At 38.7% G+C, this 9,154-nt stretch overlaps 1 protein-coding gene across 3 annotated transcripts; it reads right to left on the reverse strand.

Moving 5' to 3' along the window:
* Window positions 1-16: 16 nt before the first annotated feature.
* LOC129360241 (cytochrome b-245 heavy chain-like) lies at window positions 17-9,086 on the reverse strand. Of its 3 annotated transcripts, XR_008605989.1 has the most exons (14): window positions 9,030-9,086; window positions 8,782-8,877; window positions 8,146-8,256; window positions 6,748-6,832; window positions 5,931-6,118; window positions 5,060-5,253; window positions 4,842-4,971; window positions 4,666-4,758; window positions 3,893-4,134; window positions 2,732-2,894; window positions 1,650-1,796; window positions 1,437-1,561; window positions 441-662; window positions 17-107 (listed from the first exon to the last, which is right to left on the reverse strand). XR_008605989.1 is itself a non-coding variant. In XM_055030337.1 (13 exons), exons 1-13 carry the CDS (start codon window positions 9,072-9,074, stop codon window positions 536-538), a joined length of 1,746 nt encoding a protein of 581 aa, XP_054886312.1. In that variant the 5' UTR covers window positions 9,075-9,086; the 3' UTR covers window positions 123-535. The 3 variants fall into 3 exon arrangements, 2 of the variants coding, with proteins under 2 accessions (XP_054886312.1, XP_054886313.1); XM_055030337.1 differs by lacking the exon at window positions 17-107 and having other exon boundaries at window positions 123-662; XM_055030338.1 differs by lacking the exons at window positions 17-107; window positions 8,146-8,256; window positions 8,782-8,877; window positions 9,030-9,086 and adding an exon at window positions 7,032-7,322 and having other exon boundaries at window positions 124-662.
* Window positions 9,087-9,154: the final 68 nt, after the last annotated feature.

Here is a 9,154-nt window from a genome sequence, read left to right on the forward strand (position 1 = left end):
ACATGAGCTGGAAAACTTTTATTATTGTTCGGTTCCAGGAAAATACTTTCCTCAACCAGAAAGAGGCGACAACAAGGATGTACATGGTGGATTTGAAACCCCGTTTTCTGTAACAGATATGTAAACTTTATTTTAATATTTACAGCTTTAAAAACACAAAATATACAAAGCCTTAGCAGGCACTAGAAAATGTAATTGTTTTTCTTAAAAAGGAAAAGCTGCAGTTTGAAACATTTTCTACATTGGGGTTTGGATTTACATAGTTCAGTTCGACATTAAATCAGCCCATTATTATCCCAAAATAGCACAACCAGCTGCACATCAAGTTTAATGAGTTGGCAAACATTTGAGCTTCACAATTCCTGGTAACAATAAAAGTTTTTGTGGAGTCGACTTCATGATGACGAAGCCTAATCAGTGGATTTAAAAGTCAAACCCACCCGGCCGGTTCTGCAGCTGGGTGTGAATCTCTACAGTCATTGGAGATCTAAGCCCTCAGTCACAGCTGATCAACAGCAGTTGTTTTGTTCTCGGCTCAGAAGTTCTCCTTGTTGAAGTAAAATGTGGTTTTGCGAGGATCCACGTCCGAGTATTTTCCGCATTTCTTCTCCAGAACTTTCCCGAGTGCCTCGGGTCCGCACAGGAACGTTCCCACCACGGACCTGCAGACGACCAAAACGAAACGTCAGCGGCTGCAGATCTGTTCATTTCAGTCCTAAACGGCTTCAGCCATCAATAAAATTCACCTGCAGAACAAGTTCAGGTCATAATTTCACGACTCATCATGACATGAGAAAAATCCATCACATTTTATCCCGTTAATTACTTTGAAGTATTATTTTTAATAGTCAAAAGTAATTTACACCTTGTTATTTTTGGAGTTGAAGTCCAATGTTCCACTTATTTAAGAGTTGATCAGTATGACAATGAATTAAAAAAAGGTACAAAAAACTGAAATTCTCTAGAAAGAATTTGAAAATTCTTAATTTTCAAAAGTTGAGAATTTGCAAGAAAAATCCATAAGATTTCTGAGTGCCACAAGTCAAAAAAATATTTTTTAGAAAATCTGAAATTTTGAGAGTAATCTCAGACATTTTTTATGAAAAAATAAAAACTTGAAACGGACGTTTTATAATTACATTTTCTTCAAAAAAGAATATTTTTTTCAAGCAGACTTTTAAATGTTCTTATTTTTTGGTGTAAATTTCCGAGATTTAATCTTAAATTAGTTTGTTTCAAGCTCATTTTGAACCTTTCAAGCACAGAAATTTTCAGGTTTTTTCCAGAACATTTCTGGGATAAATCTCAGCATTTCTGAGTTTTTTTGTCAGAAATTCATTCCTTTTTTCCTCATCTGAAATGGCCCAATGTGCAGCTCTGCAATAACAATGTCTGTTTTTCCAAGAAGAGGACATGAAATAAAACGTCTGCTTTACGTTGGGTTCTCTTTGCGGACTTGTTCGAACTCCTTGTCCCAGTTGGGTCGGCCGTAGTGAGTCTTCTGCTTGAGCCCGGTGACCACGTCCATTTCCTGATCCACGTTCACCATAACGTAGTTCACCTGATGGGCGTAAAAGGAAAAAGAAAAGAGGTTTACGGCGCCGTTCATGAGGAAATGATGACGGGTAACCTGGACTTTGGACTCGTACATGGCTCTGGTCCCATCCGGTCAGAAACAGCTTGTAGGTGAGGAAATCCCCCATGCCTCTTTCCTCCATCTCCTTCTCCTGCGCCTTCAGGAGGTCAGCGAACCATTCGAAGGCGTGGGTTTCCCGGCACAGCCAGTAGAAATAGATCTGAGACCAGTAAACAGCAAGGTGTGTCAGAACCATGGCACCGCAGAATTTAAAGCAGAAATATCTGTGCTTTAAGTTTGTCTCTAAAGCTGCATCATGTCACTTTTATTAAAAATGTTTTTTACATAGTTGGTAAAACTGTCACTATGTTGAGACAGATAATGTAAAAAAAAAAATCAATCTCGTCCACCTAATCCCTGAGCTTCTACTTCCATGTTAAGAAATGCCAAAAACAACCTATCAGAGCCAGGAGGAGGGTCTTAGCGCTGTCAATTAATCGCATGAACACGCTGCCAAATGAGCTAATGGTGGAGAAACAATTTACTGTTACAGGAAAACCATTTATCCACTATAATTGGCGGCTATGCTAGCTAGCCTTAGGATTCACAATAAACTGTGGGTCAAAGCGCTGATTGGCAGCGCTAAGACCCGCCTTCTGGCTCTGATTGGTTGTTTCTGGTTACCACTGGGAGAAGGCAGAGAGCTCGACTTATTCACAGTTTATCTGTTTCATACCATACTATTACGACATGGTGGCTGAAGCTTTGAATTAAATGTCTGGCAACTTTTCGTATTCATCAGTCCATCAAGATTTTACGATTGTTTTTGTGATTTTTATTTTTTTTGCAACCACAATCACTGATTTTATGGAGCTACTTTAGCGATACTTTTGCGCTTAACTTGGTGTTTTTGACCATTTTTTTGAAAAGTTGTAAATAAACGTACAATGATGCATTAGCATGAAGCAGTGTGAGGATCTTTTGACTTTGCATGACGTTTTGCAAAAAAAATAGACTGACTGATTAATGTAATTTGATTTGACTGGTAAAATAATACACAAGGACACAGCTTTTATCTTGAAGGGCCACAGAGAAGGTTGTGGCGGGCCGGATTCGGCTCCCTGGCCTCGAGTTTGTCATCGTGAGGAGGTTCACCTTTCTGGTGCGCAGATTGGGGTCGTTGTCTTTGAACTTGTACCAGATGGACTTGAGGATGGAGGCGAAGGGAGTGACGCCGATGCCGGCGCCGACCAGCATGCTGACCTCGTAGTCGAAGACGTCCTCACTGGCCGTCCCAAAAGGGCCGTCCACGCCCATCCTGAAGACGGACAGCAGGTTGATTGAGGACAAACAAACGTCAGATCTTACAGTGAGTTTTACTGGGGATTTCAGGAGAAACACCGACACAAAGTAGAGAAGAAGAAACGTTGCATATTCAGCCCTCTTTACTCTGAAGCGTCAAAATGAAAGCAATCATTTCTCAGTAGTTGAACATTAACAGCAACATGAGAACAGCAGGCAGGTCAGAAAGTCCCATTTGTTCTTGTATTATTATGACTTTATTGCGGTATGACATTTTTCCAGTAATATGATTATTCTCGTAATAAGACATTCTTATTTTGACTTTATTCTCGTACAGTTTTATTAATGTTATAAGACTTTACTGTCAGATTATGGCTTTATTCTCAATATACTGTGACGTTTTTATTATTTGGACTTTATTCTTGTAATTAAAAAAGACTTAATGTAATACTCCATCATACCACCATGTTTCCTAAAAGCTACAACAGTTATGGTATTATTGCAACTTTATTCTCCTGATATTATGACTTTATTCTCATATTATAATAACTATTGTATTTTTACAACTTTATTGCCATCTTGTAAGATGACTTCTTGTAATATTATGAGTTTTTTTTTTTTTTACTTTATCTTCAAAAATTTAGACTTTATTGTTGTATGACTATTCTCGTGTTATTACAACTTTATTATTACTTTTGACTTTAGTCACGTAAAATTCTAACTTTATCCTCATAGTTATAGAAAAACTGATTAGTTTATATACTCTGCTGTACTTCTATCTCATAAAATCTTTTAAAATTGTTTTTAAAAAAACCTAATGTACATATTTATTTATATTTTTCAAATTTTCTTTTAGGTAAGATGTTTATTGGCATCTTAGGCAGTTAAGAGGGAAAATAATAAATGTTTGGTGGGAAAATAAAATCAAACATGTCTCACATCATTCACTTTTAATGTTTCTACAACCAAAGCAAGATGAAAAACCTGACTGTTGTTCGTAATGCGAACACCTACTTGGGCCCCTGCGCTCCCTCTGGCAGCTTCTGCATGATGTCGATGAGTTTGTCCGTCCAGTCACCGGCTGAGCGGATGTGGACGCTGAAGAAGTCCTCTTCGGGGGCAGAGGTCATGGTGAATGGGTGCCACTCCAGCTTCGAGATCTCCGGGCAGTTGAGGAAGACGTACTGGCCCACGTCCATTTTGAAGCCCGTCTTCACCAGCTGCAGCTCTAGCACTTTGGACGGCCGCATCACAATCTGTGAAAAAACAAAAACAAAAAAAAAAACTCTTAGTTCGAGCCGGACCCAGGAATATCGGAGTTAAGCAGCTGCTTCGGGCCTCCACACCAGCAGGGGGCCCCCAAGATTAACATTTGTGTTTTTGTAGTGAAGTTTAATATTTTTCTGCTATTGACTGTGGTCACCGTTTGGGAAAGATAATATATTAACTTGTCGCCTCGTTTAGTGTAAATGTAGTGTTTAATGTTACTTTCAAAAAGCCATACTTAAATACCATTCTGCATTTCAAAATTCAACAAATTTTTTGTTGTTTTTTTTACTCCTGGAAGGTCAAAATCAATTGCAACAATAACACTGGTATGATGTAAGCAAATTACAAATTAAGTTAATAAACGTAGGAAAGATGAAGCATCTGGTGGTAACATGTTGGTATGGGAGGCCCCAAATAAAAATTTGTTCAGGACCCCAAAAAGGCTTTGACCGGCCCTGCTCTCACATCAGTCAGCAGCAAGAAAACACATAGAAATAATAATAAAACTGATGGTTTACCTTTCTGTACTGGACATTCTGCTTGTAGCGAATGAAGCGCAGCAAACGTTCGCATAGATAAATAACCATTGGGCCGATCACGTACAACCAAGTCTACAGAGAAAATGAAGAAATAATGACGTTCTTCATACTGGGAGGAGAATCAGACGCAGAAACTGAAGTGAGAAGACACAAACCTGAGCCGGCCCTCCTTTAAACTGAGGGATGGGACACTCATCAATCTTTCCCCAATCCTCTGTGCGGTTGTGACAAAACAAAGGGTTGTGTTTTTCATACGAGTCATCAGTCTGCCTCCTGACGATGAACCTGAAGACGAGACAAGCGGGTAAATGACGAGATAAACAACAACGCTGCAGGAGAGGAAGAACGTCACAGCAAACAAATTCTGTCCTACCCGATTCCATGAATGACGAGACCGGCGAAGAAGATGATGAAGAGGTGGTGTGTGTACCAGAAGACCTCGAAGTAGCTGCGCCTGATGACCTCCATGGAGGACGTGATGATGAGGATGAGCGCCAGGGTGATGATGACACCGGTGAGGCCGGCGATGGACGTGAAGACGAAGTAGGTGGGGATTTGCTGCGGATCCTGAGGCAGAGCGAGAGAACAAGAAATATTTTTAATCCTGTTTGAGAATGTTTGACCAACCTGATGCTTTTTGCTGAATTGAAAGCAAAAGTACAGATTATTATATATGACAGCATATTAAAGTTAAGAAAATAATGGAGTACATTTCTGTCACAAAACTCAGAAATGTTCTATAAAAGAAACAAAGACATTACTAAAAAATAGAAAACATCTGATTTTGGAAAGCTGATAATATTCTATAAGAAATTAAAACATTTTTAGATTAATCTGAGAAATTAGAAGAAAAAGAAAAGTTTCTGATTTTGAACAATTTCTAGAAGAAACTGACATATTGAGATTAACCTCAGAAATATTTGAAAAAAAAGAAGAATGGAAATTTCTAGCTTTCAGATTTTTAACTTTTCAACTTCAGAAACTCAAAATTTCTGAAATTATGGAGCAAATTTTCAACCTCAGAAATGTAGATTTTCTTTTCTACAAATTATGAAGAAAACAAAGATATTCTCCTTTGTGATGGCCTAATTGTGTTTCTTGTGGGAAAAGTAATTTTTCTTCGATCCTGAACACCACATTGATTGCATTGGTACAGATTTTATTTGATTTATCGGAAAATGTGGCATAATTTTATTTATTTGCATTGGAAATGTGTACATGGCAGGCTTTAGTGCTGGACTTACGATGTCGTTTTTGCGGATCGGGTTCAGGAAGGTGGTTGTATGGTGAGAATCATTTTCTTCGTGTGAATTCTCCGATTCCTCTATGTGGTCCTCCAGGTTGGACAGAGCGGTGCTGAGGTTGTCGTAAACTCCCTGTCTGCTGTTGTTCAGCCACTCCACGTTCAGCAAGTGGGCGATCATATGAACGGCTGCGGGAGCAAACAGGAGAGAGGTCACCGCTTTGTTTCTGCACTCAGGAACACTGACAGGTTAAACATGAACCAACAAAATTAACAAAGGTGTTTAAAATATTTTGTCCTTTTGACAAGGGCCAAAAAATTACTTTTTATCTGTAATGTTGTAAAATTTCAAATACACTTTCCGCGTTTTCTCTGACTTTCTTATAACTGTTTTTAAAAAGTGCACTCATTCTCTTTTGTCTGAAATCTGAAAACAGAAACACAAGTGTGATTCTTTCATTTGAAAAACAAGCAACTTTTTTTAGCACCTTCAATTTCAAAGGATCAAATTTAGGTTCAAAGTGTAGTTAGCACACACCTAACCTCTGAACAAAAATGACAATTAGCAGGAAACATGTTTAAAAAAAGAAAAAGAAACAACCACAAAGAACCATTCTTTCCACTTGTATTTCCTCATATAACTACAATAGAAAATCAGACACATGTGCATCTTGAAGAATAATTGCTCCAACATAAACACATTAAGGAATTGCTGTATTGTTATAACAGATTTAAAAGGTCAAACTAATTGAGGTGAATAAATGGAGTAATCCTGTCAGAGCTGTGGGGTTTATTTAGAAATGGATGCGTGAGTTCACCTGTCATCAAGGCGATCATGTACGCCACCAGCTTGTGGAAAGTCAAGTTTTTGTCCAGTTGTTTCCTCATTGTTCTGCTGCAGCGCTGCAACAGCAACAAGCCAGGGTTAGAAACACGGAGGCTTTGTTTTCAATAACACGCCGCAAAACCACCCGGTTGCACAACATGGGCCTCGTAATGCCACTGTTAGGAGTGGTGTTACAGTTCATTGTCCGTTTAAACCTCATCAATACTGCGATTGTTAGTGGCGCTGCGTCGAAGCGCCCTACTTTATCTACTTTACCTAATGTGGAGAAGGCGTATCTGACTGACAGCTCTTCGTGAACAAATTAAATGTTGCTAGCTAGTAATATCGAGGTTTGGCGCCATTTTCTCTCGTCATTTATCGACTCGTCTGCATGTAATGTTTGCAGGTCATTAACAATCATCTCGCTCACTAATGTCGCTAATTTGGTAGAATAGCAGATTTTATCGCGCTGTGTTAGACAGTTGTAGTCCGACGACTGAAGACTTGCTAGCTAAAGGCTAAAACAGCCAGATGAAGGCGGGTAACCATGGCAACCGGTGAGCGTTTAACGGCTGCCCAGCTCTTTCTGGAGTGAAGCTGCGCGCGCATGCGCTGTGTTCCGTACAGTGACGTCGGCGCACTGACGTGTCTTTGCGCGGTTCTCTCTTTCTCGGACTGCTGTTAAAACAGTGAAAACGTTTTTTTTTTAAATCACCAAAACACTTAATGTGTTTTATTTGGCGACTGTACAGCAGTGGTTCCGTACGAATGTGCGGAAACCTTTGTCTCTGTTCTGTTAATGTCGATAAAGCAAAATGTTGCTATTGCCATGTTTCCATTAAACGTAAAATGAAATTAAAATCACACAGGAATCAACTTGATCATGTGATAAGTCATTAAAAACAACAACGCATGTGAACTGTTACGTATGTATTTTTATAATTCAACCATGGCGATAGGCTTGTCATGATAACAAATTTTGATGGACGATAAATCGACCCATAAGTTATTGTGATAAATGATAATATTGTTATTTTGAGACCATTTTCAAGTAATATAATGCAAAAACACATTTGCAAAGGTTAATAAACTTAAATTCTAATTAATATTTAACACTGGAACTGAAAGACATTATAAATATCGAAAATAAATAAACAACAATTAGAATGAATTATAAACTCTCTGTAAACAAAGTTGTCCTTCAAAAAAGGGGTTAAGCAGCAGAAGGAAGACTTTTATAATTCAGGTTTTGGTAGAAATAGAAAAAAGATAAACAATAAATCATGCAAATGAAAATAATTGAGCTTGTTTCAATTTATCATGTGATTAATTTACTTTGTCAGTAAATGTGGCTTGTGGTGTGAAATCAGGTGTGTGAACATCGTCCTACCACGAAGGATCCTCTGAGCAGAGACAGCAGGTTCCTGCACACTGGCAGCAGGATGAGCATGCAGTTAAAGTTCAGGACGGCTGCAGGAGCTCTGGCCCAGGCCAAGGCAGACTGCAGGAGGGGAAAATACAATTATTCCTCCTTTTAATGTTGATTATTTATGATGAAAACACCAAATCCAGATCCACAGACAGTTTGAGCTAATTCATTAAAATAGACTAAATACAGGAAGTGTTTTCAAATGCCGTTTTTGCTACAATGAATTGATCTGTTTTATTAACTTTGTTTTTTAATAAGTTTCAAAAGTTTAAAAAAAGTTATTTTTTTTGTACATCTTTTATTATTATTATTTTATACATTAATCTAAAAATTCAGAGTTTTTTGCGGAAATGTATTCCATCTAGGCCGTAGTTTATTTTTGCCAAAAAGTAAAAACTAAAATGTTTTAGTCCTGCGAATCCTTCTGACGTGACAAATAGTTTGTAGCCCTTGTAGCCAGGCTCCTTTTAACCAAATCTCAGGTGTTCCCCCTGATTCTGCTTCTTTGGATCAGAACTGGCTTCAACAATCCGAACTATGCGAGGAGTTTCTGCAGCTCTGAGAAGCATCACAGTTTCGGCTGTGTTCACTACTCACCCCCAGCAAGTGACGGGTGTAGTAAAACCTTTCTCCGTGCTCATACTGGAAGTAAAACCAGACAAAGAGGAAGATGTTCAGGCCCATCCAGACGGACTGCAAAAACAAAAAGTGTTCGTTAGGAAATGGATCTCTTTCAGAAAGGATGCAAACGACACTTATCAGTCACAATTGCGCGCAAAACCAGTGCGTAAAACTCTGCTAAAAGGTCTAATAAATCCTCAAATGAAGTTTGGATAAGGACTCACTATTATGATGGCTGAAAACCAATTGTTGACAAACCAGTTCCCCATGATGAAGGCTTCTTCTCGGCTCTCTGAGCTCCTCATCCTCAGCGCGCTGGTTTTTATAGCTCCCACCTGCAGGGACTCCT

This window comes from Poeciliopsis prolifica, unplaced genomic scaffold (genome assembly GCF_027474105.1).
Source record: "Poeciliopsis prolifica strain line A6 unplaced genomic scaffold, Auburn_PproV2 SCAFFOLD006, whole genome shotgun sequence".
Lineage (NCBI taxonomy): Eukaryota > Metazoa > Chordata > Actinopteri > Cyprinodontiformes > Poeciliidae > Poeciliopsis > Poeciliopsis prolifica.

Coding starts and splice junctions, on each gene's coding strand:
- LOC129360241 (XM_055030337.1), bottom strand. CDS start 9,074: ATGGGGAACTGGTTTGTCAACAATTGGTTTTCAGCCATCATAATA. Junction 6,119..6,747: donor CATGATCGCCTTGATGACAG/GTGAACTCACGC, acceptor TTGCTCCCGCAG/CCGTTCATATGATCGCCCAC. Junction 2,895..3,892: donor GAGGGAGCGCAGGGGCCCAA/GTAGGTGTTCGC, acceptor GTCCGTCTTCAG/GATGGGCGTGGACGGCCCTT.